Source organism: Micromys minutus (genome assembly GCF_963924665.1).
Source record: "Micromys minutus genome assembly, chromosome: 1".
Lineage (NCBI taxonomy): Eukaryota > Metazoa > Chordata > Mammalia > Rodentia > Muridae > Micromys > Micromys minutus.
In genome coordinates this window covers 116,993,887-117,010,047 of record NC_137969.1, presented here as the reverse complement: position 1 = coordinate 117,010,047, position 16,161 = coordinate 116,993,887, and the positions used below count along the sequence as shown (strand labels likewise).

At 39.7% G+C, this 16,161-nt stretch overlaps 1 protein-coding gene across 1 annotated transcript in view; it reads right to left on the bottom strand.

The window, feature by feature from the left end:
• Positions 1 to 16,161, bottom strand: part of LYRM4 (LYR motif containing 4) — a 121,374-nt gene that overhangs the window by 82,845 nt on the left and 22,368 nt on the right. The window contains exon 2 of the mRNA XM_080923875.1: positions 15,431 to 15,551. Coding sequence (XP_080780001.1) covers positions 15,431 to 15,551 — 121 coding nt within the window. The remainder of the gene's footprint in view (positions 1 to 15,430; positions 15,552 to 16,161) is intronic.

The window sequence follows — 16,161 nt, the reverse complement described above, 5'->3', positions numbered from 1 at the left end:
CAAGTGCTGGAAGATTTGGCCAGTGCACCAGTGTCTGTCACAGCATTGGTTCCCACACATCACTGCCTTGCTCTGCTTTTACAGGTCTCTTTGCTGCCCCAAAGTGTTTAGACATCTGGTGTTGTGAACAAGCATGCCACTGATAATTGTAGGTAGTTCTGAAACAGACCAGGGGGTGGAACCCTTCTAACAACAATCTTGAATAAATTTAGAAGCATTTTTTCCTGGTATAGAGCTAACATTTATTTATTTTTCCTGAACACTATCTGAATGACGAGAACTTGTGTATCTCCCTTCACTTCCCAGTCATTCTCTTAGAATCTGACTTGGGAAAGGATTCTCATGAAGATACTGTGTGAATACTCCCTTACCAGGGTTTATACAACAGTCCATTCACAGAGGTGCAGGATGGAAAAACCTATATCTTCTATGTAGAAAATAATAATTTCCCAAATAATTTAAACCTTTTCCCTGGGCTGAGTGTGCCATTCTTGAAGACCTGCTATTCTTCTGCCATTAAATTCACTCGGCTTGGCTGTTAAGGCTGTCTTGTGGGCTGGCAAGACTAACCATATAAAGGTGCCTAATTAGCAGCTGGAGATCCTAAATCAGATTTCAAGTCCCACATGGTAGAGAGAGAGAGAAGTGTCTCTCTCAAATTGTCTTCTAATTTTTCCATGAGTGCTGTGGTGCATATAGACTCAAAATAAATCAATCAAAATCTAATAAAAAAACACTATCTTGCAATATTACCTTCGATTCTAAAGAGTATCATAAGAAATATGTACCCTATCCCACTGAGAAAAATCACAGGGAATTTTTAGTTACAATGAATTTATTTGTAAACTCTAAGACTTAAACAGCTTCGCAATCACTGTAAAAGTGCAAGAGGATAAGGCAACCTTGGAATGAAGGTTTGGAGATGTAGAGATCGGGGATGGTATCACGTCAAAGCAACCTGCTCATTGTCTAGTTCTCTGGAAAGTAGGGCTGAGAAGATGATTGCAGGCAGGCAAGGGTTTCCCAACAGGCGCTGTATTCCCCAACCTTGGGGAGAGTGTCAGAAATGCTGGAGCCTGGGTCCCACCTTCAGAGATTTAAATGCAACTGCTCCAGAATGACTGGGTCATGGGGACTTGGCAGAATATCACAGATGACTCTACTGTCAGGGCTGGGCACTCTCTGTGAAGGTGAAGGGAGAGTCCTGATTTCGAAGTTCTCATTAAAGACCAGATAGCCTTGGCCTTCTCATGAGGACAGCACAAAAAAGAAAGTTAAAGTAAATATCAATTGTCTTGCAACATATTAAAGTAAAACATTTTGAGGTTAAGATTAATTTTTTCCCTCTTTTCTTGGGAGAACTATACTAGGGTTGTTTGGAGATTGTGTGTGTGTGTGTGTGTGTGTGTTTTCCTTCCTTTCCTCTGGCCAAAAACATAGAGTGATTCAGAATGAAAAATTCTACTTATGTAAGATCTAAGAAGAGAATTACAGATTATCTATCTGATAATAGAATGTGCTAGTCTTCTATGTTAGCTTCTTGTTTCCGTCAAGAAAAACAGGGCTATGCAGATGGCTAAGCCCCAGTCATGCATGGTTGTTTAATAGGTCTGGGGTACAAGTGCATGGGAGATAACCAAGTTCTTTCCTGTTTGGAAAAATATCTCCATAGATTCTTCAGGACTTGAAACAAGTTTAAATCTTAAATTGCCATCAGCGGGAATTTGAGCTGACTTACCCACCTATGTAACCAATTCTCAGTCTAGTGTTTTATGCACTGCATAGAAGCACATGACATTTTCGGCTAATTTTTTTTTTTTAAATCTCTAATTGAACAGAGTCTGAATCACTGTAAACATGTAGCAAGATAAAAGACAGCGCTGAAAGGTTTAGTTTGGAAATCAGAGGTCTTATAGTAGGCCTTGAATTTACATGAGTCACTTCACTGGTTAGCTGTGATCCTCTATGTTCAGCTCTGGTTTACCTCTTTGGCCTGATAGCTGCTCTAGAAGGAATCATCTTTCTCATACTACTGGTAAGAAAATTTGGAGCACCCAAAGGCTTGAAGTGGGTGCTTCTCATTTATCTGTGTCCTCCAAAGGACCAAGGGCATATAGAAGGAACAAGGGACTTTGGGTGCCTCCATCATTGCATTACTCTTGGTGTTAAGGGCTTATTCATTCAAGGTGCTAGAGCTATATATTAGATCCCATGCTTTTATAAAGTTCTATTAAATCCAATTAAAAGCTCTGAAGTCTACATCAGTGTTGAGAGTTTGATCTACAGGAAGGCTCACCATAAGTAGAATGTACAATGCCCACGAGACTGGCAATATGGGGAGAGATAAGTTCTTTATCTTTTGTCAGTGAATGGTCATAACCAGAATTCAATTTTAAGGGCTCTCAATGGCTTTTTCTATTTTCTTGGTAAATTTGATTAAACAGAAACAACAAATCTGTGTAGACAACGAATCTAGCAAGAACATTAGTTTGTATGTCTTCCTGCATTCACAGGCATGTATGAACTGACAAAGTAGTGTTCTTCCCTAGGGTAACAGGGAGTGAATTACAGTGTGCTGCTCTGTGTGTTTATACCGTCTGTACTCCATGGAACTGGGAGGGGAACGTGGCTCAGTAACTAGTACTTGGTTCTTGGACTTGCCCCTGATAATATCTACTTATCACAGGCAGGCGGATCTCTCTGTTTCCCACCTCTTCATGTACAAAGAAATAGCTCTCTCTATATGCTTCCCCATGAAACTGCCCAAGGGAGGTGTGGCTACTGGAAGGGCCATGCTTTTTTATTGTGTTCTTTGTGCAAGAACTACTTCCTTCAAGAGTATTTTTGCAAAGTAGCATTAGCTACCTTATTCTCCTAATTTCTCCCCAAATTTCGCAGGAAAACACAGACTTTGTGGAAGTAAGCGGTCTTTTACTACAATACTGGAGAGAACCAACTTAAAGTAGGCAAAAGTTTACTTTCATTTAGTTTTTGGAGGATTCAGTCTGTGGCTGGTTGTCTATGACACTGTAGCCTGAAGTGAGGTAGGAATGGTGGGAATACAGGTGCAGCAAAGGCACTCAGGGGCTGGAAAGTGAAGAAGAAAGGAAGAGACAGGACCCCACAATCTGCATGAGGGCACAAAACTCCAATCAATGACCAAACCTCTTCCCATGAGCCCTGTAGGTTCCATTGCATCCCAAAGCACAAAGTTGGGGACCAAGTTTTTTAACAGAGAGGACTATGGGGGAATAAATAACAACCAAAGTATAGCTAATTGCTCTAAGTTTATGCATACACCATGGCTGCCAACTACAAAGAGAAAATATTATAACGAGTTTTCATTATTGTTCCAAGATATGGGTAAATGTTAGCCTAAGAATTTTTACTTTACTGGTAACTTCTTCCGCAAACATATTGACTGATATTGAGTTTTTAAGAAATGCAAATATGTCTGGATCATAAAGTCACAGTAGGCAATTTCCATGGCTGTATTCATGTGTAGGGTACCATATCAGGTATAAGTACAGCCAGGACAGTTTCTGTCCTCAAGGAAACAAAGCCATGTGACAGTAGAAAGTCAAGGTTATACTGAATTCTTATTCTCGCTCCCTCTCCCCCCTCCTTTCTTTTCTTTTCCCTTCCTCCCTCCCTCCCTTTCACTTTTCCTGCATCCAGCATTGTAACCAGGGCCTCACACATGCCACACAATTATACTAACACTGAGGTACATTCCCAGCTCTGAGAAACCAAAGAAGCACACAAGCACTTCCTATTACTTGTCTATTTCAATGTAATCATCTATCTTAATAAAAGCCTGTTCTTAACTTGCCAAAAGAAGAATGTTTCTTGACCCAGGAATGAGGAGGGGGAGGTAGGAGGATCATGATATGCAGCTAAGCTACACAGTTAGATCCTGTCTTAGAACACAAACTATACAACCTAACATGTATGATGATCAGATTCTACTAGCCTCATCTGTTTTCTGTATCCATGGGTTCTACACATGTGGATTCAGTCATCTGTACTGAATATGACTTGCCATATCCCCTAAAAATATAGCCGAACAACTATTGATAGAGCATTTAAATTATATTAGGTATTATAGGTCATCTAGGGTAATCAGGAGAAGATATGTATGGGTTATACATATTCTATTCTATTTTCCATTACAAATTTGTGCATCAACAGGTTTTGGTATCTAGGTGATGAGGATGCTAGACTAGTCCTTTGCAGATACCAGCATACTGTACTTTGGCAACTTACCCCTAGGGACACACCCTGATGCCCAGAAATAAACTCTGAAATGAGCATTTCGGGAATGGAAGCTGAGGTTCATGCAGGGTTTAATAAGATACACCTTGTTGACCATGTATGTCTAAGTCTATGAACAACAGAATGAGTATTTGTTTATTTCCATTTAGCTTGCTGTCTGGAGCAGCTAGTTGCTGGGACCAGTAATGACTGTCCCATTGCTCTACCCTTTAAACTTGAGATCACCTTTGTTCAGATAAGGATACCCTTGGTAGTAACCTCTAAATCAAGTTTGCCCTACTCACTGCTCATGTTTGTTATTTTGTGCATAGCAGTTGGCACTGTAGGAAGAACACTGATTATGTGGAATGAACTTCTGACTGTTCCTTGTGAGTTTCATCAGTGAAAATGCTTTTATCCACATGTGATAAATATTTCATGGTAAAGCTGTTATCTGTAATTTGGTATTTACAGCTCCACTTAAAACTTTGAAAAGTAGTGAGATGATACTTGTATGTGATAGGTGCCCCATGGCATGTCGGCAGGGCCTCTAATGTGTATGTAGGATACAACTGCACAGTGGAACTGTCTAGATGTCAGGCCACAGCTACTCCCTTGTTGCACACTTAGAAATCTAAAATAGAACTGGGAACATCTCCACTGAGACTTACTTCAGCACAAGATTTTGAGAATTGCACAAAAACAGTTTGAGCTGGATGAAGCTGCCACAGGTTGAGCAGTCACTCAGTGTCCCCTGAATCTCTACAATGTGGAGACACTTATGCCTGTTTATGCTATAGGGAAGCGAGTCTCACAGAAAGTCATTAATCTGAATTCACCAGGCCTGGAAGTGACAACTAGGACTAGAAGTCATTCCCATCCACTCTGCTTCCCGGGTTTTCAGGCTTGTTGGTGGACACAGGGTAGAGCACTTAGGAAAGTACGGTGTACTTGTGCCAGCTTGTTGGACCTCACCTCACATTAAATTTCTCTCCAGGTTCCCTGAATGTGGAGTGGGGGTGAAGGTGGGAGTGGGGTGAGGGTGGGGGAAAGGATTCTGTTTCTAGAAGATTCCCTTTTGTAAAATAAGATAGTCACTTCTTCAGCCAGAGTAGGATTAAAGATGAGTGTAGGTTAATTATGGTGACATTATTCACTAGTCAGTGGCTTTGCTATTTCTAGTAGATGTTGGTACATCTTTCAACCTATAACCATAAAAGCACTACCTGGTACACAGGGCAAGTACTTTTGCACATTAGATGTCTTGTGGTTAGAAGGCTGATTCCTCAGCTCACAGGGCCCATCGACGCCTGAGTCAGAAACAGCCCTGAGTTCTGGTTTGAACACTCTTCTTTTATTAAGTTTTTATGGAATACTTAGTAAAATTATGGGCACACAGAGCAATACGGTGAATAAGAAAATAACCCTGTCTTTATGAAAACTTGAAGTTCAGGATAAGGGTAAGGATGACTAAGAAAAATATCATACTCAAGCATGCTATAAATATTAGAGCATGAAGTCACAACTGGAAACTTTGCTAGTTCAGAGTATCCAAAATTTCACCATGTAAGAAAGGCAAAAGATTGGCATTGGAGGCCTCCTTCAGGGCTGGTGAAAGTAAAAGGGCTTCCTGGGAAAGCCCTGTGTGCTGTAGGGCTATGTGCCAGACATGAACTGTGAAGCTGTAAAGATGCATGGCCATCAACTTGTAGGAAAAACTATAAGGGGCTGAACTTCCAGGAAGAAAAGTACTTTAGTATTAGGAAAACTGTGGGCAGCCACTTAGCTACAAACTACAGATACAGCTCATAATTATTTAAAAATAAACAAAACCAAAACCCATTAAGTTTGTCTCTGTTGTCAGACCTTGTTCAAATTAAGAAGATACTTTATTTTTGCTTCTTCCCTACTCCAGTCATCACAGTGGCTCTTCTGACTCCCAGGACAGAACCACTCAATAGGAAGAAGTCAAAGGTCTTTCTCCACGAGGTCTTTGCTTCAGCTGACGGTGATGACCCTGGTACATAACCAGGTATTACATAATCAAGCACATCATGTCATCACGTATGTGCCACCAAGGAGCACTGGGCGGTCAGTAGTGGTGGCAGCCAGTGATATACTCGGTCTTCTCTCAAACCCAGCGTTCACCAGTTCACCATCCACAGGATGTTTTGGGGAATTTAACAGGTATCATCATTTACTTTTAGTGTCCAAAATACCAAATATAAAGAGAGTGTGAAGTCTATGGAGCGACTTCTTTGTGTGGAGGGCTGGCTCCAGGTCAGAGCAGGTCATAGTCCTCCTGGTTCCTGGGTCAAAGTATGTGTGTGGTACTTACAGAGTTGTTATGGTTGGTCTATGTTGGTGCAAGCAATTCTTCAATGTCCTCAACACAGCTGCTCAATTTAGATTGTTAAATACACATGATTTATATAAAAAATACTTTTTCTCAGGAACTAAGTGCCTAATCACTTACTTTTTATAGGCTAGGTCTAATTGAAAAAAAAAGAAAAATAGTTAAATACATATTTAATTCCATAGTCATATAACTTGACACAATGAAGATCATTATGGCATGTTAGAGAAGATTTAAAACTAATCTATGATTTGTGATTGACTAATCCTTGAGATGACAGCCTTACTTACCTGTGTCTCAAAGCCTGGTTTTAAAACTTCAAACAACAGGGGTAGGGAATGAAGAACAGTGGTGGGGCAGGTGTCTCAACCGGGTCATGTCCTGGGTTCTAGGCCCAGTATTGCAAAAGATGAGGATTTATTCCTTTGCCTTAAGCAAACAACAACAACAAACAAACAAACAAACAAACAAACTTCACAATGGATACCTTTAAAAGAGATGAAATCCAATAACCAAGGAAGGAGAGCTACTGAATAAGTGTTTCTACTGAGGTATATCTTGCTCAAACATGTTTCTTCTTTTACATCACTCCTACTACAGCTCAGGGAAAGTAAAACCAAAAAGCTCAAATGGTGATTGAGAATTAAATGTATAATTTACCGTTCCAATGTTACCCAGGAAACTACACTTCATAGACACACCGGTTGAATGCATCTGACCCAACAGAAATTCCATCTGAGCTAGGAAGTGCTCAGGAAATGAGTGACCCCTGTGCCAAAACAGAGCTCATTATCCCCCTATGGAGGATGCCAGTGAGAAACATAAATCAGCACAGGCAAGAAGGGACCATCTCCTGCCCTCCCGAAAAGATGCATCACTGTCCCTTTGTCCCTATGGTTTGTAACATGGCTTGCTTCAGCTTTGACTTTGTGAAAGGACAAGCTGAGTAGGGAGGCACGGAAATTTCCCATGAAGGCCACTTTACCATAGATTGTCAGGAAAAGTAGAGTTGGGGCTGCAACCTCATATCCATGGGGACATTCTGGCAAATACTTCTTAAGTAGATGAATGAACTTTAACATATCCAGAATGTGGTTTCCATATTCTTGTGGTTTTTTCTTTTTTTCTTTCTTTTCTTTTTGAAGGCAGTTTTAAAAGAAAGGACAGTGGAGCCTGGTCTGTAGAAATCAACTTGTCTGTAAGCTGCACGGATAACTGTTACCTTCCAATACCATCTAAATGAACATGTAGGAAAAGGAAATATCCACGTACCAACTCTCATATTCAGAGCCTGCTGACCTTCTCTTACGACAAGGCCACCCAAAGTATGACTCTTCCAGAGAGCTGGCTTCAAAGTGAGAATGGTGTGGATGTGTGAGTCCCTCTCTCCTAAAAAGTCACCTTTACTCTCTTCAATGCATGTCTCACAAGGCTATCATTGCAAGAAACTAGCACAGTGCATCCCAAGAGCTCTGGCTGGTTTCTGCATAGAGTGGCACAAGGAGGCACCCTAGACACACACCATCACCACCATTACCATTACCATTACCACCACCACCACCTTCTTCCAACATGACTATGATATTGTATGGACACAGTACACATGGTAGACAAGTAACGTGTCTGCTTCACTCCACTGAGATTCTTGTCTATGAGTTTACAATACTCACCACTGCTCAAAGACAGTTCATGAAAACCAGGAACCATGACTCTGGTGACTATGTTGGGAGTTGGGGAGATTGGGTGAATGGATGGACACTATAATACAAAATTCCCTAGTGCAATCCGGTCAAGTCTAGACAAAGCACCAGTACATCCATCCATATAGAGTACTCCCTGTATAGAAGATGCTGAAGAACTACTAGAAGAAAGCAGGTTTCTTCTGTACAGAAAAGGTAACCTTGCTCTCTGCATGTCCACTTGGGTGGACTGTAGCATACAGGAAGACTGCAGGCAGATAAGAAGCATGCTCTTTACAGGAATGCAGACTAGAATGGCTTGTCTTAGACTTCAGGGTTAACTGGAAACTCCTACAGAAAGCAGGGAGGCAGGACATTATTCTAAATTCTCACTGAAGAGATCTTTTTATAGCTTCAGAGCAGCTATATATTGAATAAACAGGAAAAAAGTAATGTTCTATATAGGCCAAGCTATAAAAACGTAACTATCCTTCTCTTTGCTCTTTCTAAAACTTCAACAGGGGACTGAAGAATATTTCATTCACACTGAAAAGCTAAATAATATTTCATTCATACCCCAAAGCTCCAGCTATCCAAAAGATACAGGGTTTACTTTGGGTGCAATTCAAGTCACTGTATATAAATTCATGTTACATTTGTGAGCCTTTTTATTGAAGTCCAAGACAGAGTTTAGCCATCTCCTCTTTTGACTGCTTTATTATCACTTTTTAAGTGAAGATTGATCCTTGGAGCTAATCTCAGTTGATCTATCTAGGAATAGGGGAAAGCATTGCCAGAAGAGGATTAAAAAAACATTAATTTTTATTTTATGTGTATGGACGTTTTTCCTGCATTTATGTTTATAGCAGATGCATGTCCTGTGCCCACATAGGCCAGAAGAGGGCACTGAATTCCTTGGGACTAAAGTCACAGGCGTTTTGAACATCCATGTGGGTGGATAGAACCTGGGCCTTTGGTAAGAGTAGTCAATGCTCTTAATGGCTGAGCCATTTCTTGATTCCTTATGATAGGATTTAAGATATTTTTGTTATATTAAATGAAGGAATTGAAAAATTCTAGATGTGAGAAGAACCTCAGTGAAAAAGAGCTTCTACAAGCTTTTGATGAACCTTATAATCAATCTCAAGTCTGTTTCCAAAGAGCTTATCAATTATGTGGTACAGAGCAAGTGGTCTATAAATATGAAAGGAAAAGACCATATCTTGCAGAATTGTAAAATACACAATGCTTTGACCTGAGGTAGAAGATGTGTTAAATACAATTGAGAAGCCCACTATGGTACAGGGATAAGGAAAACTTGATGAACCTGCTACTGCCATCCGGGGGTAGGGCTTAGAAAAACATATTAATCCTTCTCTTGACTGCACGTTATATTGTTCTTTAACTACTGTTTCATTTTTCTGGCAAGAAAACAGTCTAGTCGTATTGCTCCAGTCCCACTAAGATTCTTCTCAGGAATAAAAGAAGGCTAGCAGCAGAGGAGCAGGCAACATGAGAGAAATAATTCAGTTTCCTGGTAGCAGAGGCATTATCCCAAGACAAGAATTTGAAATTTATGATGAATAAACACTGGTGTACAACTTGGTTTATCCACAGCCTAAACTCTGCAGAATTAAGTTCTTTTTGAGTTATGATCAGTGAGATCTCGGCACAGGTAAGTTTATTTGAAAATGTATCAGTATTTTCTGTAGAGAAAGGGGAACAGATTTTTATGAGAATCATGAGAGCTGAGAACTACAACTAGCTTTAGAAATTGAAGCATAATTATTTCATTTTTTCCCAACAAGCAAACCGAAGGTTCACAGATATAAATTTACTAGTTCAAGCTTCAAATAACTTCAGCTTCCTACTCTCAAATGCATGTACATAAAGCATTTAATTTTACTATTTCCAATTAAAGTTAAATGGCTAGCTGTAATTTACTTTGGGGTGGTTTTTAATTGTGAAAAAAACACCTAACATAAACTTTATCATCCTAATCATTTTCAATTATATAGTTTAATAGTGTTAACTATGTTCAGACATTTCTCAATGAGATCTCTAAACTATTTTCATTTTCTGAAATCAGAACTGTGTACGCACCCCCACTCCCTTGGTCCTGTGGTCCATCATGCTGTTCATACCTCTCTGGCTGTGACCAGTATTATCACACTGTAATCACACAGCAGCTGTGCTTTCATGTCAGGCTTACTGCACTGAGCATCCTACCCTCGGCTGTACCCATGTTGAGATGGGGGGGACTCAGACTCCACTCTAAGTATAGACCACATATCTATCCATCTGTCAGTAGACATTTGGGTTACTTGAACTTTTTGACTTTTGTGGACAGTGTAAAATTCTTTCAATATGTTACAAATATCCCTAATATAGGAACTGAATGCCCTTTAGCTCATCAAAACTACAGCTGAGTCTTATGTTTTTGATCCAAATACTCAATAGTACTTTGGCTAAATGTGTGCATGTGAAAGATATAGGACACATGATCTTCCCCCTGAAAAACCTAAAATGACTCTACTTTTCTTTCAGAGATGTTTTACGGGATGAAAATTCTGAGGTAGATTTCCCCTTCATTCTGACCACAACCTGGGGTCATGGTGCACACAATACAGTGTCAGACAGGAACAGAGTTGTCAGTGACCACTGGTTATTTCATAGCAGCTCATTCAGAGCTTTTGGAATAGTTCTCTTCAACAATTCCTTAGAAACAGCAACAGAACAGCAGAGAAAGAACAAATATGGTTTGAAATTTATCTCCCCCAAATACTCATAAATTGAGCACATATTAATTTGCTTTAGGCAGTCTATAGAATAATTAAGTTCATACTAAGAAACACCAAAAATACTTCAGTTTGTTCATACATATGTTCAGACTAACCAAATTCCAACCCCCCCCGTATCTTTAACACAGCACACTCTGACAAGTCTTGATGGCTTCCAGAGAGGATTCCTAATTCTAACCCTTGTGCTGTATGAGCTTTATAGTTAAAGAAAAAAATGTTTAAGGCAAGCCCACAAATGGCTGAGCACCCAGAGGAGCCTCAGGAGTACTCTTCCACCTGAGCCTACGGGTGAGTTCTCACGTTCTCTCCATGAACTATCCTGAGAGACACTGCTGGGAACTCTCATGAGGCAGGAATCATGGTGCTGCTTGGGAATAGACTGTTTTGGCCTCCACCTGTGCCCAGAGCCAGAGCTGACCCACTGCCATCAGGACTCAGGGTCTGCCCACAGAGAGTTGAGTACCCAGGAGCAATCTCCCTCTTGAGCACAAGGGCCCAAGGCCCTCAAGAGAGCCAAGCTATAGCCACAGACATCAAGATCAACTAGCATCAAAGATAACAAGATGGCAAGAGGCAAGCATAGAACCTGAAGAACAGAAACCAAGACAACTTGGCAACATCAAAACCCAGTTCTCTCACCACAGCAAGTAGTGGATATCCCAACACATCAGGAAAATAAGATTTGGACATAAAATTCATACCTCAAGTTGATGATAGAGGGCCTCGAGAAGCACATGAATAGGTCCCTTAAAGAAATACAGGAGAACCAGGAGAATACAAGTAAACAAGTAGGAGTCCTTAAAGAGGAAACACAAAAGGCACTTAAAAAGCTACAGGAAAACACAGGAGTCATAAACAAAAGCATCACCAATAGAATACAAGAGATGGAAGAGAAAATCTCAGGGGTAAAAGATACCATAGAAATCATTGGCATTACAATCAGAAAAAATGCAAAAATCAAAAAATCTCCTAACCCAAAAAACATCTAGGAAATCCAGGACACACTGAGAAGACCAAACCTAAGGACAATAGGGGTAGAGGAGAAAGAAGACTCCCAACTAAAAGGTACAGTAAATATCTTCAACAAAATTATATAAGACTTCCCTAACCTAAAGAAAGAGGTGACCATGAACATACAAGAAACCTAGAAAACTCCAAATAGACTGGACCAGAAGAGAAATTCCTCTTGACAAATAGTCAAAACACCGATGTTCAAAACAAAGAAAAAATACTAAAAGCAGTAAGGGAAAAAGGACATGTAACATGAAGGCAGACTTCTCAACAGAGACTGTGAAAGCTAGAAGATCCAGCACAGACATCATACACACCCTAAGAGAACACAAATGCCAGCCCAGGCTACTATATCCAGAAAAACTCTCAATTACCATGGAGAAACCAAGATATTCTAGGACAAAACCAAATTTACACAATATCTGTCCACAAAACCAGACCTATAAAGGATAATAGATAAAAAAAACTTCAACACAAGAGGGAAACTATACCCTAGCAAAATGAAAAAAATAATCCTCTTGCAGCAAATCCAAAAGTAAAAAAGCACACAAACATAATTTTACCTTTAACAAGAAAAATAACAGGAAACAACAATCACATTTCCTTAATACCTCTTAAAATCAATGGACTTTTTATCAGTTCCCCAATAAAAAGACATAGACTATCAGACTGGATACTTAAAAACAGGATCCAGCATTTTGCTGCATACAGGAAACTCATCTCAATGACAAAGACAGATACTACCTTAGAGTAAAAGGCTGGAAAAAAATTCTCCAAGCAAATGGTTCCAAGAAAAAGACTGGAGTAGCCATTCTAATATCGAATAAAATATATTTTCAACCAAAAGTTATCAAAAAAGCTAAGGAAGGACACTTTTTACTCATCAAAGGAAAAAAAAATCTATGAAGAAGCACTCTCAACCATGAACATCTATACAAGGCCACTCACATTCATAAAAGAAACTCTACTGAAGTTCAAAGCATATATTGCACCACACACAATAATAGTGGGACACTGGAACACTCGATTCTCAACAATGGACAGATCATGAAAACAGAAACTGAACAGAGACACAATGAAACTAACAGAAGTTATGAACTAAATGGATTTAGCAGATATCCATAGAGCATTTCATTCTAAAACAAAAGAATATACCTTCTTCTCAGCATCTCACTGTGCCTTCTCCACAATTGACCACATAGTCAGTGAGAAAACAGGCCTCAACATATACAAGAACATCGAAACAATCCCATTCATCCTACCAGACCACCATGGATTAAGGCTGGTCTTCAATAACAATATAAACAACAAAAGTCCACGTTTTTTGGAAGCTGAACAATGCTCTACTCAGTGATAACTTGGTCATAAAAATAAAAAAAACATAAAGACATTTTAGAATTTAATGAAATTGAGGCACAACATACTCAAATTATGGGATACAATAAAAGCAGTGCTAAGAGGAAAACTCATAGCTCTGAGTGCCTCCAAAAAGAAACTGGAGAGAGCATTCACTAACAGCTTGACAACACACCTGAAAGCTCTAGAACAAAAAGAAACAGATACAGCCAAGAGGAGTAGAGGGTAGGAAATAATCAAACTCAGAGCTCTAATCAACCAAGTAAAAACAAAAAGATCTATACAAAAATCAACAAATCCAGGAGCTGGTTCTTTGAGAAATTAACAAGACTGATAAACCCTTAGCCAGACTAACTAAAGGGCACAGAGAGAGTATCCAGATTACCAAAATCAGGAATGAAAAAGGAGACATAATAGCACAAGCTGAGGAAATTCAAGAAATCATTAGCTCCTACTACAAAAGCCTATATTCAACACAACTGGAAAATCTAGAGGCTTATCTTTTGAGAGTAGTTTCAGCATTTCAAACCAAGAGGCAACACAGACAGTTAAAGATGACGTAAGAGATGGTGCAGATTACTTACAGGTCCTGTTTTGAACAGTTTGTATTCTCATCATGCTTATTGACCTCCACACAGAGAAACATGCAGAACTGAATTGTTTTGTCTTTATATAAGGCACAGGCTCAAGTTGCTTATTTTCCTAAGGTTATTGCTAGAGGATCCCAGGAAATGATCCAACCACTGGAGCCTGGAAAGTGCCATCGGCCTCATGTTTTCCAAGTGACTCATGTATCTACAGCTCTCAAGTATATGCAAATGTGTGGATTGGCCTTTTCCTGGTGACCTTATTAGGTTGTCAGGCCTTCAGCTGAATACCATTTCTTAGGCATGTCTGAATGTGGCTGGATATTCTCTCTCTAGGTAACTGCAGAACGCAGAGGAATCTCAGTCCTGCTACTCTGGCAGAGAGTGTTCCCCTATGTAAGCAACAGAAACAGACTTAATCTTGACATAAAATATAATTTCATTTTTAATACCATTTTCATCTTTAACTCCTATTTTGAGACTACTGTGAAAAGAAGCAGGGAAAGACTGAATGTGGTGGGATGTTGGCAGTCAGGTATCTTCTAAGGGGGAATCAACAAAGCCCATAGCAGAACACATCAGAAATTTGGAAATGTTCACTCTCCACACTTGATAAACAAATTTGCTAGAAGAGTGAAAACAGATGAATAAAGAAATGGAGCTATCCAATTTGAAGAAAAGTGAAATGGGAAGTTTAGGGTAGAAAGCCAATCAATAGAAGACTACATTAGTCTTTGACACTTCAATTATTTAGAAGTCAGACACTACAGTATTGCACTAGCCAGGAGACCATGCTGCATGCTGGCTAGGTTCACCTTACAAAGATCAAGAAAAACAAGCCTCAACCAGGGTGATGCAGAATGAAACAAAAAACACCTCTCAGCTCCACTGTGGGCCAGCACATAAGCAGACGTGCTCTGTACCCCATGCCTACAAACATACCTCTCATACGATAACATGCATGCTTATCACCCATTCTATTAATATTAAATTATGATGACAAATATTAGGAAAGGAAGGATATATTTATGCTTTGGTATATGTATAGCCATGTACAGAATATCATAAAAACACTTGGATTAAAATGCAGTTTTTTTCCCCTGAAGTTTCTCACACTGAAACCATGAACTTCAGTAACACCCAAGAGCTCAATTTCTTAGGAGAACCAGGCCCCAGATGTCACAAAAACTTGTATTTTCCTGTAGAATGCCCTTGAATCTGGTGATGAAACAGTTTATCTTTGCATGTCTGTATTAGAAAAGAGGACAGTGTCTCACTGTCCTGTGGCGTAAATCACAAACACCAAAGCAGTGATGTCTAATCAAGGAGGGAACGCCAAAGCTGAAGACGAATAAGGAAAAGCAGTCTGTCACGGAAACATCTTACCTGTCTGCGGATTATTTCAAGGTCTCGTTTGGCTTTATTCACCAGGGCTTGGATTTCTACAGGGTCTTTCACATTCTTGTTCTCTCGGAAGGCATCTCTTATTCTCCTGACAGCATACATTCTAATGAATTCAGAGAAAAAGAAAAGATGTCAGCAGGTATGAGCTTCTGCTTTTAAATGATTTTAAAAGATTTTTTTCTCTAGAATTAATGGTTGAATATTCTCCCACAGATAAGCCAGTTTGATCTTTGCTTGTCTATTCCAGAATGGCTAAGCAAGCAGATTTATGAAAACAAGTTACATAAAAATGGCAAACTTCTCCTTAGACCACTGTCTTTTCAGTATTATGCACGTCTGCTTTCCCTCCATTAGCATGGATAACTGAACCTTTACTATGAAGAGACAAACCATGCATGAGGACCAGGATCAGCCTTCTAATCCCTGCCCGTTAGATGATGGCTGGATAAGCAGGTCCAGGGCTTCTCTGGTGTACTTTTTATGACACACTGTCACTGGTTTTCATGGCACCACATATTTTAATTCTACATTTTCTAGAGAGGGTCTTTCCATGTGGTCTGAGGAACACTGGGATTATAGACATGAATCACCATTCTTTGCTTAATTCTAATATATATCCATCCTTTCCCTGCCCCCTCATTTCGCTTTTTCAAGACAGGGTTTTTCTCTTTAGCCCTGACTGTCCTGAAACTCCCTTTGTAGACCAAGCTGAC